A 17406-nucleotide genomic window follows, 5' to 3' on the forward strand; every position below is an offset into this window, starting at 1 on the left:
AATTGGTCCTTCTGTTTCAATATGCTCTCTAATGTCAAACGGAAAAGTCTGATGTGGCGTCCATATGGCGATAACGGAGTGATGTATCTGTTACGGGGTAGGATGAGATGTTGACATTCATTTAGAGGACAACTAGGTCCTTCTGCTCTGACGTTTTGGGAGGTGTCCTAATTCTCCACATTAGTCCCAGACGCCATTACACTTGTATAGTTAGGGGTTTGTTGCGTCTAGGGCGTCTATGGTCAGTGAAGGAGGTTCTTCGAACATCCAACGAGTCCGATTGCCGTCGCACATTTGTTGCGTGGAGGCTGGAGACGAGAAAGACAACAATACTTCGATGTGCAGGTGTGGCGTGTATGCTGTATTGTACAAGTCCAGGATGCTAACTAACTCCAACCGATTGTTTTTTAGGTGTCCTTTCTTTAAGGTAACATGGTTCTGTGAAGCTTAAAGCTGGTTCATGTGTTTAGCTGAATTTTGATTTTGTTGTTGATATTGTAGTTAAAAAATTCATCCCACTGAAAATTTTTTGTCTGACTTGATGATCTAATATACATGAATTTCTATGTGAATATTTTCAAAAAATTTAGAAGTTACTTTTTTTTCTTTTACATAGATATTTCTATAAATAAGAGTACTATTATGCCGTTATAATTTGGTTATCATTTAGGTATTAAGTATAATTATGAGAAGAAATTATTGTAATTGCAATCAAGTTATAATGTTAAAGTTTGTTCATTTATAATCTGAACTCATTACTTAATCAAGTTATAACATACAGATCAAGTATATACAAATAAAAAAATTATCCAAAAATTTATTACTAATTATATTATTGTGTGTTTTTTTAGAAATATAAAAATTTATGTATTTAAATTTTTTAGACAAGTGTTTTAATGATAATTTTAACCGTTTTAACATAAAAAAAACACATACAAAATTTACTATTAAGTCATATTATTGCATTTTTTTGTTAAAGATATAAGAATTTGTATTTTTCCATACTTAAATTTTTAGAATAAATAATTCATAAAAATTGAAGACATTTATGATTATGCGTCTCTTCATGCTTAATTTTTTTTTAAAATTATTTAAAAAAACCATAAAAATGATATCAGCTGCGCATCCGGGGAATCGAACCCCGGTCAGTACCGTGGGAGGGTACTATGATACCACTACACCAGATGCGCTTGATGCTCATGGTTCAGATGATTTTTATTAAGATTAAAATTTACACTTTTGTTTTGGAATTGAAAATAATAGATGTTTTATTTTGTAGCGGATGTGATGATCACTTTTATTTATGTAATAATATTAATACGAGATAAACATTTAATCTTCTATATTACTAGAAGATACGATCTTATTTATAAGTTATTTCAAACATGAAATTATAAATTTGATTTTTATAAACTACAAAAAAATTTACTGACATCTAAACATAAATTTTTATATTTTTATTTGTCTATTATTATGTAATACAAAGTTTTTTCATACCGTGACAAATAAATATTAAAGAGTATGATCCGTCACTGAAGCAAAGCTATAAGATACGTGTTATTAAAGATGAATATAATTCGATTTTTATTATACGATGATTCACAATTTAGTTTTATTTAACTTAATTTTGAGTTTGTAAAAGACAAATTTAATCACATCATTGCTGATTTAATGACCGAATGATTATAAGATTAATGTTATCATCACTCTAATATTTACATAAGTCATCTTTTATCTCTCAAAAAAAAAAAACCATCAAAATCTAAAATTTATATCTCATATTTTATATTTCTACATTTTTTTAATATTCTATATTTATAAGATTATCATATCTCTTAAATATTTATTAATTAATTTTTAACTAAAAACTTTCAAATTGAATTATAACTCGGAATCACAATTTAACCTCATATTCTCTTTTAAGAGCTATATACATAAGAAAAATGTTGATGTTAGAATACAGTAATGATACAAATTGGCGCAAAATACAGTAATGTTGATACTAGAATACAGTAAAAATACAGTAATGTTGATTTGCATTCTGTCTTTACTTATTCGATTATAATTTGGTTTAATTCTTAAAGACGAGATGGACTCAAAAGTGAGATAGTTATAGTTTTACACTAATACTAATAAAAAAATAAATAAGATTAAAAGAAGACTAATATAATATTACATAGTCAGAGCAGTAGTAGAGAGTGAGAGCGGAGTTTTAGTTAAAAGGTTCGGAATACTATAACTTAACCGAATAGTGTATGCTAACACTTGAAGGAAAGAAAGCTTAGCTTAGCTCTTTCGATCTATTACGCTACCTTTCTCCCTTTCAATTCTCAAATCTCATTCTCTGAGATTTGAGCTTTCTTCTCTCTTTTTCTTTTTCTTTTTCTCTCTGAATTTTCAGTTCCTCGTAAGTCGCAGCCATGATTTCCTCAAGCAAACTCAAATCCGTTGATTTCTACAGGTAAGGATCTCATTCATCATTTTAGTTTTTGTTTTTCTCATTTCTTTTATCCGCATTATTGCATTTCGCGTTTGAGCATCAGCAGGTTCATGTTATGTCGACGTGAATGCATCGTTTCGTGTTCTTCGCGTTTTAATCTTCGGTTACAATGCCGTCAATTTTCACTGATTTGATCGCAAATACGTGAATGTGAATTCCTTGAGATTTTCGTTATAATTCATTGGTGCTGGTTTTAAGCTTCTAATGCAACGGTTTGGTAGTGTGTTTGTGTTTTAGCTTGTAGTTGTAATTTGGAATGTTGTTCGTTGCATTTAAAGCTCCGTTGAGTGTGATTCTGTGCGAGATGAACTGCATAAGAGAATGAGGATGTGGTGTTTGTTCTGTTTCTGCGTTTACATGCAAAAATGGAAGGCACAAATATATAAGTGAATGAAGGATTTAACTTTGATTCACTTCACTTCAGCGTGTGCTGTTTACTATCGTCAATTCGTGATTTGGCACTTTCTTGTAATTGAAAATCTCAGAAGTTTTTAACCGACAATTTATATATGAAGTGTAAAAACGGTAAAAGAAATGGTGATGTGTTATATAAGTCTCAATGAGTGGTTTAAAATTTTAATAATAATCGTAATTTATGATTTGTGGATGCAAATGTGACATTTTCTTTTAGCTGATATGTAAATTACTCCAATGTCTCTATTCTGTCTACAGAAAAATCCCTAGAGATTTAACTGAGGCATCACTATCTGGAGCGGGGTTATCCATAGTAGCAGCTCTCTCCATGATCTTTTTATTTGGAATGGTCAGTGGTTTTAAAATTCCAGCTCAGGTCTTTGAAATGTTTAGTAAACGTGTTATGTATGCACGATTGCACATGTTGATTGTGTTCTCAATTGATATTTAGGTCCTATGCTTCACAATTTGGTTTTGAAAAGTTTGATCTTGGAATTGGTGTTTGATGTACATCCTGCAACCTTCATGCAGGAACTCAGTAATTATTTGTCTTTCAGCACCACTACATCTGTGATTGTTGACAAGAGTTCTGACGGGGAGTTTTTACGTATAGATTTCAATATCAGGTAGAAGCCTAAATAGGTATTTTCTATCTTTGTTTTAATATATGATGTTTCTCTAAGGCATTTGCTCTCGAGTCTGTGTATACTATTGGTGGCTTCATGGTTTTCTTCACCTAAGCTTGGTATTCTGCAAAGAACTTGGGCTTGTGTCAGCATGTATTTGTAAACTGTACTTTTCATATTAATAACACTCCTTTCTTTCTCGTCAATTCACTTTGAAATTAGGGAGTGTGGATGTGTGATGGAGGTGTTGAAGGACTGGTTTTTCCAATTTATATTTGATGTATAATGAATGATTGTGAGATTGGTATTAATCAGGGATGGGCAACATGATAGTGTCTTGTGATTTTTCTCTTTCAGTTCATTTACCAACTGTTATTCTGTTTTTCTGAGTATGTTCAGTTAATCCCATAGCCATTTATCCTTTTTTCTGTCTATCACTTCTTGCTGATTGCTCCAAATTATCTTGCAGTTTTCCTGCACTTTCATGCGAGTTTGCATCGGTTGATGTGAGTGACGTGCTGGGAACAGTAAGTTTCTATTCCATTTTTCAGTCTGATCATTTCTAGCAAAACATATTTGTGATTGTGATTTTAGAAGTTTTTCTTTGGGTTTTGAATACTTGAATGCATCATAGACTCTCTACATGGACCATGGTGTGGGTTCAGGTGCAGCACAAGAAACATCAATATGTCTATTTATCTATTATTTTCATTTGAAGTCATAAAATCTTTCTATTAGCTCAAGTAGACCTATTAATGGAGATATTGTTTAAAACTAAGTGACCAGGTGAAGCCTAAACGTGAGGAACCTATTAATTCAATAGTTTTTACTATATTGTGAATTCATACCATAAGAAACCTCTAGTTAACGGCTAGATAATGTCATAATGGTATTTATTTGTCCTTGAGAATTTCCTATATTGTTTTATTGATTAGTACTCTTCCAAAATTGTGCGTGATGTACTTATCATAATTGTCTCTGAAGTGTAAAATCAGGATACTAAAACATGAACAAGTACTTGAAGTAGACTAATTTTATGTTTGCATTATTCTTTATATTAATTATTAATACAAAATGTTCATTTTCTCATGCATGTTATGATTTCCTATGATATCATACCATATCATAGGTTACTTTTATCCCTTGTCCTTAATTTGTGACCTCTTGTTTTCAGAACAGACTGAATATAACAAAAACAGTTCGCAAGTTTTCTATTGATACAAATTTAAGACCCACTGGGGCTGAATTTCATTCAGGGACAACTGCAAACATCATTAAACATGATGAGCAAGTAGAGGAAGAATCAGTTGAAGGTTCTCTTACACTTACATCACGCAATTTTGATAAATATTCTCGTCTGTAAGTGGGTCAATTATGTGATTCATTCATTGGTTTTTATGTGTTTAAGCTGAGTATGAGTTGAATAGTTCTTTTTCCAGATGCATTTACACAATTTTCGAAATTTTTTTGTCAGGTTTCCAATTACAGTTGTGAATTTTTATGCTCCTTGGTGTTACTGGAGTCAACGCTTGGTAATTATTTTACCTTAATTTTTTATTTCTTCCTCAATTCAGAAAATAGGATGGTTCTTGGCATCTTTTTTTTTTCCCCTTCATGTTATTTTCTAAATAGATCTTATTTACTGCTTATATATCAACAATTTCTCATTATTCCCTAAAGGCAAAAAAATTAAGTACCAAGTAGCATTGGTAAAGGCTGATTTGAGCGTCTAGTTTAACCTCACCAGCATCTATTTATATTCAGTAATGACTAATGTGATGTCATGATTCAGAAGATTGAATGATATGGCATGCAGGGGTAAGATCTACTTAACATGTGCCCATGTTAGTTGGCTATTTACTTAGTCATGATGAGAAATTATGAAGAAGTTCTTCCATTTAATAATTGGTAGTTTATATATATATATGACACTTTCATCTCTTTCCCCTCAGAAACCTTCATGGGAGAAAGCAGCTAAAATAATAAAAGAGAGGTACTTTATCTTTTAATGTGCTGTTCTCACTTCCTAGAATTTATACTTTAGAAGTCGTACTCTTATTTATCGTTTCTATAACTACAAGTTATCTTAACATCATTTTACAAATTCAATATCCGTTATGTACAATTACATTTGTATGCAGATATGATCCAGAGATCGATGGCCGTATTGTTTTGGGGAAGGTAGATTGCACAGAAGAAGGAGATTTATGCCGGAGGTACTATTAAAATTCAAAACTTTTCTTGCTTTTGTTCCCCTTCAAAAACAAAGATTCAGCTAATTTACTTATCTCCTTCTATAATCTTTCTCTTTTCTTAATTTGTAATTTAGTTATCTCCTTGTTCACAAGATGGACGTGAACTTTATACTTATACTTTTTCAAGTTGAATATGAATTTGAAATACATGTTCTTTATTGTAATGTGATTTTTTCTTATGTCATTTTTGTTAGTTTTTGTGTTTCTGTAATTTCATTTGGCATCCTCATGTTTATCTTTTACCATTCAACCATATTTTTCATCAAATGCAGCCATCACATACAAGGGTATCCATCAATTCGTATCTTCCGTAAAGGAAGTGATATCAGGTAATAATACAAATAACTTTTTTTTTGTTTCAGTTTTTGAGCAATAATAAGTAGCTCATCTCTGTATCCCTTTAGATATTATGTATCTTTTATGGTGCTTGTTTATTTTCTAGATATTGCATTTCCCATGGATATGATATTACTGTTTTGGTGCCTCTAAAAGATTATCGGAGTGGTCCTAAAACTCTGTTTAGAATGGGAGAAACAGAAGCAGTAAGAAAATGTAAGGTTGCAAGTGTTAGTGTAGATCGGTTTAACATTGAAAGAAGGGTCTTAGGGGATGTGTCCTGACACATGTAATGGTAAGGAAAACTTAGATGTTGAGGGGATTTTCATCCATCAACTTTCCAATTTTACATGTAGACAATGTCTATTCTATTTCAATATGTTGTTATCCCTCATTCCCTCGCACTTAAACCTATGTCAATTCATTTCTAACAAAATCTACATGATCAATATGCATATCTTTTTCTTTTTCTTTCTTCTTCCTTTTTTTTATGTGCATCCTCCTGAATATTGCAACTCTTTGGCCTGTGTCTCTGTGATTAGTTTTAGAGATTTTGGATTGAATATAAGTTTAAAAATATGCTTCCTATTTCAGAGATGACCATGGAGATCATGATCATGAGTCCTATTATGGAGATCGTGATACAGATAGCCTAGTCAAGGTACGTATTATATTTTCTTTGTTCTAGTAAATTTGAATTAACTTCCTGTCTGCATGATGATATTAAACATATCCATTGAAAAGTGAAACTTAGCTGATATAAAGTATTTCACTACAGACAATGGAGAAGTTAGTGGCTTCTCTCCCTGCAGAATCTCAGAAGCTAGGTTTGGAGGATAAATCCAATGGAACAGAGTACAGAAAAAGACCCGCACCTTTAGCTGGGGGATGTAGAATTGAAGGATATGTGCGTGTCAAAAAGGTAAACTCCCAGAGGGCTAAAGCTAGCCTAACACAGTGATGCAAAGCAAAAATTGCTTCCTAGTTTTCACTTTTCAAATATGAGCATCATATGGGATTTCTTACATTGCTTTCCAAATAACTGATGCTTTTGATTCCTTGCTTGTTTTTACGCTTGTATTTTTCATCCATTGTATTCTTTTGTTTATATCAAAAGAAAAATAGTAAACTAAATTGGTAATTTGACCTATCTTTACTGAAAACATTATAGATTTTAATATTATGCTGAATGCAAGCTGTTTCCAACTCTGCAGGTTCCAGGAGATTTGGTTATATCAGCTAGATCTGATGCCCATTCTTTCGATGCTTCTCAAATGAACATGTCACATGTCGTACACCATCTATCTTTTGGACGGAAATTGTCACCTAGGGTTTTGAGTGATGTGAAGCGCTTGATACCTTATGTTGGTAGCAGCCATGAAAGGTTGAATGGTCGGTCATTCATCAATACACGTGATTTAGGAGCAAATGTTACTGTAAGTTGATTCTAACTTGGCTTTCAACTTTCCTAATTTGAGCATTTAACATTTTATGCATGGCATCGACATATAGTACCTTAGACTCTAAATCGTTCATTAGAATATCAGTATATACCATACTCCATTATGGAACATTGGCACGTAGCTTAGGGCTTCCCCCTTTCTCCTTCCCTCCCTTGGCTGTCAAGCAAGTCAAAAGGATGAAACCAGTTTAAGCAACAGTCTTAAATTTTCTAGTAAATAATTTTGATATGTTACAGGTGCTTCTGCAATCTGCAATGACCAGCACATAAATTGATGAGAGTTTTGCTCCCTATATATATGTTGAAGTTGCATTCAGTAAAAGACCTCCTTATATTCTTAATCTTTGCAACTGTTAGTCTCACACTTTAAAATTTGTGAATTACTTGAAACTAAATTTGATCCGGCAATTATTTTTTTTCATATGTATCAGTAATACCTGTTTGAAGCACCCAAAGGCACAAATAGAATGAAAGCCACATGGAATGGAGGCAATAAATCCATTTAGAAGTCCCCTTATTAGTTTTTAGTCTCAATTAATCTAAAACAACTAATCAGTTACAACTGATACAATATCTTTCATCTGTTGATGACTCTGTTCGTAGTCATTTCTTTCTGAATGAATGCTGATAACTAGAGAAAGATGAGTGTATATTGCAGCTTTATTCAACCATACAATATATATCTGCAGATGGAGCATTACCTCCAGATAGTTAAAACAGAGGTGATTACTGGAAAAGATTATAAATTAGTTGAGGAGTATGAATACACAGCACACAGCAGTGTAGCACAGAGTTTACACATTCCTGTGGCAAAGTTCCATCTTGAGCTCTCCCCCATGCAGGTATTCGTATGGAGATTCATAGTTTTGACTTGAGCTTATTGCTTCCTTTTTAACCGGCAAATTATGTTTTTATGTGCAGGTCTTAGTAACAGAAAACCAGAAATCTTTTTCACATTTTATAACAAATGTCTGTGCTATCATTGGGGGTATTTTCACGGTTTGTATCAGTCTTCTCAGACAGAGGCTTTACACTTGTATTATTCACTAATTTTGTTGTTCACACACAGTCTTCTCTTTGGTTTCAGGTAGCTGGAATTTTGGACTCGATTCTGCACAACACTATTAGACTAATGAAAAAAGTTGAGCTTGGCAAAAACTTCTGATAGATAGTTCAAAGTTGTTATCTAGAGTAGGGCTTTTGATTTTGCTAAAGCCATTTTAACTAGGAGGCCTTTTAGCACATTGTTCTCTATAGATATGCTACAAAAGCATAGAAGTGTGACTTGAGTTGTTAATTCGGTCAAATGATCATTACCGGGATTGCGAGCTCCATAAATGTATCCTGGGCTTTCTATGTTTAAGGGTCGTGTCCTGGATTTCTGCTTACACCAAATTTTTTGTCCTTGTTTGTATGGTTGAGAAAAGACTCTTAGGATTAACATGTTACTTCATTCATTCATTCATTGTTTATTTCAATGTTCTGTTAAATTAAACTAGTAAAGCCTTCATGGATCACCATTGCTCCAGTGTTTTCATACGAGCTCTTCCCTCAGCTTTCGGCAATTTGATGATCGGTTAGACGGTTACAGGATGATTCTCTGTTTATCCCTTTATTTCGTTCTTTCCCTTTTTCCTTTTGGCAGCAGAAGGGAGCATCATCATCAACATTGCAACTAAGGCATAACTTGGTGTCATCTGAGTTTGAATAAATTCACTACTATAATAGAACCATCTGGCATATTTACAGTGAATTACAAAATGGTTTTATTTCTAGTTCGACTTATTGAATATTCATATACCATCAAGTATGAATCACACAAAAGGGTGAACATTGTCACCTTATTACCCATGTCCCACAAACAAATGCCAATGGCGTCCCCACTCAACGTAGAAGCAGCCATGGAAAATATATAATATACATATGCCGAGAAAAAAAAAAGTAGAAAACTAAATGGCTCATATTCTCCACTTAGAATGATAAAACCAGAATAGAAGCCATGAGTGCTCCAAGAGAGCTAACAAAGCTGAGAAAGACTGAAGAAGCGGCATTAGGAGGAGGTTGGCTGACAGGAGCAGAAGTTGGGTTTGTCAACGAAGTCCCTGGTGGTGGAGGTGAAACTCCTTGCAGAGTAGGTGGAGTCCCCATAGTCCCTGTTGGTGCAGGTGGTGGAGCACCTACAGTCCCTGCTGGTGTTGGAGGTGGCGCACCGATAGTCCCTGTTGGTGGAGGAGCACCCACAGTTCCTGTTGGTGGTGTAGGGCCAACAGTCCCTGCTGTTGGTGGTGAAGGAGCAATTGACTCTGTTGAGAGAGTGGGCAATGGAGAAGGAGAAGGAGAAACAGCAGTGCCTGTTTGGTTGGTGTTTCTGTTGGTCCTGTCAGCCATCACAATCACCACTAGTTTCTCATTCTTGGCACAGTTGTCTTTGTTTCCGCTTATGAAATAGTGTGGCCCTGATTGCTTCAGCTTGATGACTGTATGGCCGTCAGAGAATTTTTCAGAAGATCCATCAGTGTTGCAGCTTGCATAATCTTCACTACTTACCTGAAGCACCGAGTCTTGACCAGATTGGTAATTGAACACTGCAATTGGTATCAAATTGAATGTTGAACTATGTCAACGTACCATTTACTTATTACAAAAGTTTCCCTGTTCTAGCCATATTAGCTTTAGATGCAACAACGAAAGTATAGAGGTTCTTTATTTAAGAAGAGGAAGAAGGTGTTCTCTTTACATCCAATTCATACCATTATCCTTAGAGTAGTTGTGTTATTTGTTTACTTGAAATAGATGTTTATTGATACCCAACCAAAGTTAAGGGTTAAAGTTAGGAATTGGATGTCAAAGTGACGATTAAACTAAAATTTAAAAATGATAAAAATGAGTGTCAATATAGTATACAAAGAATTAAACGTTTAAAATCGCATTTGTTTAAAGAGTAAAATATTATTTTTGTCTCTAACGTTTGAGATAAGTCCCAAAATTGTTCTTAAGTTTCAATCGTTCTATTTAAGTTCCTAACGTTTCAAAATTGGCTCAATGTTATCCTGCCGTTAGGGATCCGTTAACAGAATAGACGGCATGACAAAATTGAGACGATTTTGAAACGTTAGGGATTTAAATAGAACGAAAACGTTGGAAAAAAAACGATACATAAAAATAAATTTTAATTTTATCCTTCAATAATATCAATTTTTTACTGTATATAATATTCAATTATTTTTTTAATCACATATAAGTAAATTACACTTAATCACACTACTTTCATTCTAAATAATTTTTTTTATATTTTTATATTAACTTATAACTTTAAGTGTAAAATTATAAAAAAATAAATTTATTTAGAATGAAAGTAATGTGATTAAGTGTAATTTACTTAGATGTGATTAAAAAATAATTGAAAATATTATATACAGTAAAAATTGATATTATTGAAGGATAAAACTAAAATTTATTTGTATGTATCGTTTTTGTCCCCAACGTTTTTGTCCTATTTGATTCCTTAACGTTTCAAAATCGTCTCAATTTTGTCCCGTCGTCAATTCTGTTAATGGATCCCTAACGACAGGACAACATTGAGTCAATTTTGAAACGTTAGAGACTTAAATAGGATGATTGAAACGTTAGGGACAACTTTGAAACTTACCCAAAACGTTAAGAACAAAAACGATACTTAACTCTTGTTTAAATAATACTACAACTATAACATAGAGTAAAATTATATATTTTCTAAGAAAACAATTACTTTCACTAATCATACTAAAAATATAGTCACCAAAAAAAAATCATACTAAAAATATTTCATGTTATTTAGAGCCATATTAGTTCAAATCTTCCCACTTCTATTCCATACCTTTGACAAAACCAATGATAACAATATAACTATGTGATTAAGATAAGAACTCACCTAGGGAGTCTCCTATTTGAAATCTGTTCTTTTCTGCCCATTGATTGTAAGAATTGGAATTGGGGTCACTTGGAACACTCCAACCCTTTTGACCCCCTACTACAAACTCATAAGCATTACCCTTGTTTACCAAGAGCAATAGACAGAACAATCCCAATAAGACATGACCCACTTCATTAGACCTTAAAACATTGGTAGTAGCCATTGTATAGGGTCAAGGAAGAATTGTGAAGATGCAATGGGGGTGTTGTTGCACTTGCAACAAAACACTGCTTACTATGTTGAAGCTAGAAGGGTGCAATAAACTGAAACATCATCAGGGTTTATGTAGGTATGAGAATAATGCATGTATACTTCACAAACTCTGGCTATGAAGATTTTGTAACTTTTTCTTATTCTCCCTCTCTTGGGGTTTTCTTTGATTCTAGAGCAAAGCATAAGTTCTCTTGAATTGTTTGGACTCTGAGTCTCTTTGAAGGTTGAATGTTCGTATTTCATTATAATAAACTTCGTGATTGGATTTATGCTTTGCTTCGCTGCTATATGAGTTTTTTTTAAAATAAAAATTTAGGTGGTGGTTGTCTCAAGTCACATTCTTAACCTTAAAACCTGTCAGTCTCATCATCAACTTTGAGGTCTAAAAAGCTTAAAATATTTCTAATACGATGCTTTTGTTCTGGTGAATGTGATTTATGTCCATTCCATTTTAGCGCCACGCATGTATGTGGTATATTTTAATGAAGTATTTTATTTACTATGATGACTTGTTCGAGCAGTATATCAATTCCTACCTTTATGCTGAGATATGGAAAAGAGTGATAAAGAAAGGAAAAGAAGAAAGTGATGAAAAGATTACCATTTATTTTGGTAAAGGCTTGTATCCTAAATACTAAATATTAAATTTTAAATTTTAAATACTAATTCCAACTTCTAATAATTTAAAAATAAAATATTGGCAAAAAAATTATTAATTTCCTAATATTTCTTTGGTTAAAAATTAGATTTAGTGTTTATTTATTAAAAAAAATAAGACTTTAAATACACGTTGTAAGATGAGTTATTTTTCAAATTAAAATTATATATTTTGTATTATTAAAATTTTAATTAAAATTATTTTATTTAATTTAATATTTATAATTTTATATATGTAATAAATTATATATTTATTATATTTAATATTATATATTTATTCTAGCAATAATTAATAAATATAAAAAAAACAAATTATGATATGACTTTTAACGTTTAGCCTCAAATATTTTCCTTTTATTAAATATTCTATCCTAACATTTTTAAGCCATTTTTTTTAAATTGTTTTACATCGAACAAATAGCATTTTAAGCCATTTTAAGTCATTTTTTATACAAAATAATTTTAAAAAAATGACTTAAAAAAAATATTAGTAGTACTATAAAAGTTTGTAATATTCTAGTATTTTAGGTAAATACGGGTTATAACTATATTTATTTTAATTTTTAAATTATTGTTGACTATGTAAAATATTTCTTTAATATTCTAAGTTATTAGGACATTACAAACTTTTATAGTACTTATAACATTTTTAAACCATTTTTTTAAAAATTGTTTTGCATAGAACAAAGGGCATTTTAAGCCATTTTAAGCCATTTTCTATGCAAAACAATTTTTAAAAAATGGCTTAAAAAATATTAGGAGTACTGTAAAAGTTTGTAATATTCTAGTAATTTAGGTAAATATTGGTTATAACTATATTTATTTTAATTTTTAAATTATTGTTGACTATGTAGAGTATTTCTTTAATATCCTAAGTCATTAGGACATTACAAATTTTTATAGTACTCCTAACATCTTTTAAGCCATTTTTTAAAATTATTTTGTATAGAATAAAATATTTTTTTGTGGTATAATTTAAATAAATTTATTTAAAAAAATTATAAAAAAATATTCAGGTGTAGTTCGAATTAATCCACTTTGAATTACGTTGAATGGCATGCATGGAAGTAGTTCGAATCAACTTGATTCGAATTACATGTTTCTGCCTAATTCAAATCAGCTGAATTCGAATTATGTTGCTTTGAGTATCAGTGAGTAATTCGAATCTATATGATTCGAATTACATGTAATCCAAGTTCGAATCATATTGATTCGAATTACATTTAAATGGTCATTGGTTGATTGCTGACAAAATTTTTATTTTGGCTGATTTGAGTAAAAAAATTCTCAGCCTGGTTTATTTGGATTTTTTTACCTTTTTTTTAATTCCATTAAATTATTGACAAGTCATACTTGTAAATTATACTTTTTTTAATCAAGATTTGAATATTCTAATTTTAAATTTTACTTTAAAAAGTAAAGTTTGAACTCTCACTATTTATTTTATAGGTGAGACCAAAAGAAAATATAAAAAAAAATCAAGTAAGAGATCAAACTTTATTCTCTAAAATAAAATTCAAAATTTAGAAGATTCAAATCTTTTTAACCATGGGATCAAATTAAACTTGAGACCTTTCGTTTGGACCAAAAATAAAATCATACTTGCAGATCCCATCATATTAGGAGATTATATTCCAAAAAACAAAAACAAAACACCCACTATATTTTTGTGTGTAAATGTTTTGTATTTTTTTTGTCAAGCGGATTAGACAGTTTTCAATTTTAGGCATCACACCCACACTACCATAAGTATTATGTATTCTTAAACAGTAACTAATCTCAGCTGGAATTTGAACTCAGTGTACCTTAGAGCAAGGCAAACATAATTGCCACTCAACCAAGCCTTCCGGTGCGTATTTGAATATCTTGTTGTGGTGTCTTAGCCTCGTTTAGTTTATGTCCATATCTATTAGAGATACGGTGGCGTTTACCAAAAAAAATATTCGGGGACATATATATACTATTTATTTGTTGAAATATAAATTTTTAATAAATACAATCACACACATATATATACATAAAAATATATATAGTGTATCTTTTTTAAGTTGTGACACTAAGACACTTTAAAATTTTAATCTTATCCTTTATCCTAAGATTTATAACCCCCTCTTCTTCTCCCTTCATCAATTCTTACCACCTTTCTATCCATGCCTTCTCCTTTTGTTATTATCGTCGCTGGTTCATCAATTCTTACCACCCTTCTATCCATGCCTTCTCCTTTTGCTATTATCGTCGCTGGTATCGACACTGTCTCCTTTCTTTGTCTGCATCTTTTTCTCTCTCCAACTTTTTCTCTATCTCTCTCCCCTTCACCGATGCTCTTGCCTCCCTCTCAACGTTGTGGTCGTCGCATATTTGGCCACCTCTCTTCTTTCTAAGATCGTTAAATTATGCCAAACTCATCGGGTAAGCTAATTTACCCATTTAAATAGGTAAATTTTGCTTTTAAAATTAAGCCCGTTTAAATTTCGAGCTAAACAGGCTGAATCTAATTAATCCAAAAAATGGCGAGTTAAATGGGCTAATCTACGAACTAAATGGGTGGTCCGTTTATTTTTTTACATTTTTTTAAAAAAAAAGCACTTTCAACTAATATTTTTACTGACCCGAACCGAAAATTTGTCCCATCAAGATAATTTTTTGTTAAAATATTTTTTAAAAAATAAAATCAAGATAATTTTTTGTTAAAATATTTTTTAAAAAATAAAATAAAAAGGTAAACAGGCCAACTCGTTTAATCCATCGGATTTACCATAAATGGTCCGGACTGATAAATTATAGACCGCGAAGGAAGCAGGCTTAAATGGGTCGGGTTGACCCATTTGACAGCTCTACTCCTTTCTTTGCCCGCGTCAATGCATTCTTCACCTCGCCTCCAGAGCACAAGATCAAACCCAGTGAAAACTGAACTGAACTGGGACCTAACCGGACCGGTCAACCCCGTGCATTTTAATTTGGCGTAGCGTCACTTGCTAGGGTTCGAACTTGGCACTCCTGGAAAATAAAGGAATTTGTAACCACCAGCCTAACATGCATTTTGATATTATAAATGCCTTTCTATAAATATATTATAACTTATTAGATATATCCTAATTAATAACTTTATGTTATTAACTCTTTTACTAATGTAAAATCTCCTTACACTTTTGTCTTTTTATTCTACTGAGTAATTTTATATTTAATTTAATTATTTTTTTATTTTATATTTACTCACTTAAATTAATTATTTTTTAATATTTTACATAATTATTAAAAATATTAAATGTTTTTGAATATTCTTTAAATTAAAAAGATAAACAAAAATATTTATTAATCATACCATATTTTTTATATTGATAATCATATAATATTTATTAATATTAACTCTTTTTCAACATATATTTTTTATTATAAAAAAATTAAATTTTATATAATTATTTAATTATAACTGAGTCAACTGGTTCAATCAGTAATCCAACGATTGAACCAGTGACTCGGTGACCCAATAGTCTCACCGGGTTAATTACCGGTTTGGTTCTGATAACTATGCTTTTACCAGAGTCACTGGCGCTGCCTTTGCCAGAAATGCCTCCACCATTGTATCTTGCTAGATTTGCTTTTTTATTTCCACCTCTATTCCCAACTATTATATCTCCTCCCTTGAATTTCTATTTTTTTTTAACAGAAAAATAAAAATCGTATATTTAATTTTTTATTTAATTGAATCTTGATTAATGTTTGTTAGATTTTGTGTAGTTTTGATTAAAATTTTTTATTAATTTAAGAGTTGTTAATGGTAACAGAGAAGTGGTGGTGATGGTGATTGTTTAGATGGCAATAGAAAAGAAATAGGGTGCTGGTATTTTGTGATAAGAATAATATTGATATTTTCATATGGTTGTAATTTATTTTTTATCTCTGTACTTAGTTACCAAACAACATAAAAATTGTATTTTATTATATCTATGTCTTTAGTGTACATGTATTTGTGTCTATGTCTCAGTCCATTCATGAACTAAACGCAGCCTAATGGATTGAATGTGTTTGGTGACATTTTGGGAGGAAAACACAGAAAAAAGACTTGTATCTATATTTCATTATGTTGGTGTGAATTGAATTTTGACCAAAGATTTATTTGAGGTGAGCATGATAGGAAAGATCTATTAGATGAAGTTAGTGTTATATTTGACCTAAGGGTGTTGTGTTGAGCATTAAGAGCAAAAGAGAAGAAAGTCTAAAGGAAAGGATTCTAGATCCACATGGTAATCAATGGATCCAGAGTTCGACTAGTTACAACAATAAAAGTCGAAGTAACAAGACTTTATGGTTCCATATTAACCATGGGGATTTACTTCTTGATTTATCGACAACAGTTGGAATGAAAAATTGAGATCTTCTAAATAAGCCCATAAAATACAAATTAAGACTTGGTGTGAAATAACAAGTAAATTGAGGTGGTAATCAAGTTGGGTTGATTTAGTGGTTAGCTTACTAGTATGCTTATGTAAGTGTCGAAGATTCGAAACCCGCATTATACCTATAGCAATCTATTGGGTACTGACAAACTCTTAAATTGAGCTTTGACTACCGAAAATTAGTTCTTAGCCTTTCGGAATAAAAAATACCGTGAAAAACTAAAAAAAAAAAGGTAACCTTAGGTGGTGATATAAGATATGTTGATATAAGTGGTAGTCAAAAAAGCAATAAAGACTCAAAGTGTGTAGAAGAAAGACTTAATAGATTTTAGAGAAAAGTGAAGGCAGTCGAAAATATTGGTTAAGGATCATAATTAAAACATGTTAAAATATAAAATCTGATCCTATAAAATAACTGTAATGAATGTCGAGTAATTTACTTGAACACCAAATAGGAGCAGGACATGGATGAATTTTTTGGAGGTTAATTTTAACTCTTTAAGTATGAACGTGGAGATAATTACTTAGTGACTAAGAAATAGGATTCAATGTTAAAGACAATTGCCTATAAATAGAAGAATCAAGGCCTATTAT

General features: G+C 31.4%; 2 protein-coding genes and 1 non-coding gene across 3 annotated transcripts; 1 reads left to right on the top strand and 2 right to left on the bottom strand.

The window, feature by feature from the left end:
- Positions 1–1119: 1119 nt before the first annotated feature.
- Positions 1120–1190, bottom strand: TRNAG-CCC (transfer RNA glycine (anticodon CCC)). Its single transcript has one exon. It is a non-coding gene; the product is annotated as a tRNA-Gly (tRNA).
- A 1059-nt stretch (positions 1191–2249) lies between these two features.
- LOC107462476 (protein disulfide-isomerase 5-4) lies at positions 2250–9116 on the top strand. The gene is made up of 15 exons (XM_016081074.3): positions 2250–2461; positions 3173–3263; positions 3446–3540; positions 4010–4067; positions 4715–4899; positions 5015–5072; positions 5493–5533; positions 5682–5756; positions 6068–6124; positions 6726–6792; positions 6910–7053; positions 7346–7567; positions 8283–8435; positions 8515–8592; positions 8681–9116. Exons 1-15 carry the CDS (start codon positions 2421–2423, stop codon positions 8756–8758), a joined length of 1443 nt encoding a protein of 480 aa, XP_015936560.1. The 5' UTR covers positions 2250–2420; the 3' UTR covers positions 8759–9116.
- Positions 9117–9342: 226 nt separating this feature from the next.
- Positions 9343–11876, bottom strand: LOC107462411 (early nodulin-like protein 3). The gene is made up of 2 exons (XM_016080988.3): positions 11504–11876; positions 9343–10178 (listed from the first exon to the last, which is right to left on the bottom strand). The coding sequence occupies exons 1-2, from the start codon at positions 11706–11708 to the stop codon at positions 9565–9567; spliced, it is 819 nt and encodes a 272-aa protein (XP_015936474.1). The 5' UTR covers positions 11709–11876; the 3' UTR covers positions 9343–9564.
- Positions 11877–17406: the final 5530 nt, after the last annotated feature.

Source organism: Arachis duranensis, chromosome 8 (assembly GCF_000817695.3).
Source record: "Arachis duranensis cultivar V14167 chromosome 8, aradu.V14167.gnm2.J7QH, whole genome shotgun sequence".
NCBI lineage: Eukaryota > Viridiplantae > Streptophyta > Magnoliopsida > Fabales > Fabaceae > Arachis > Arachis duranensis.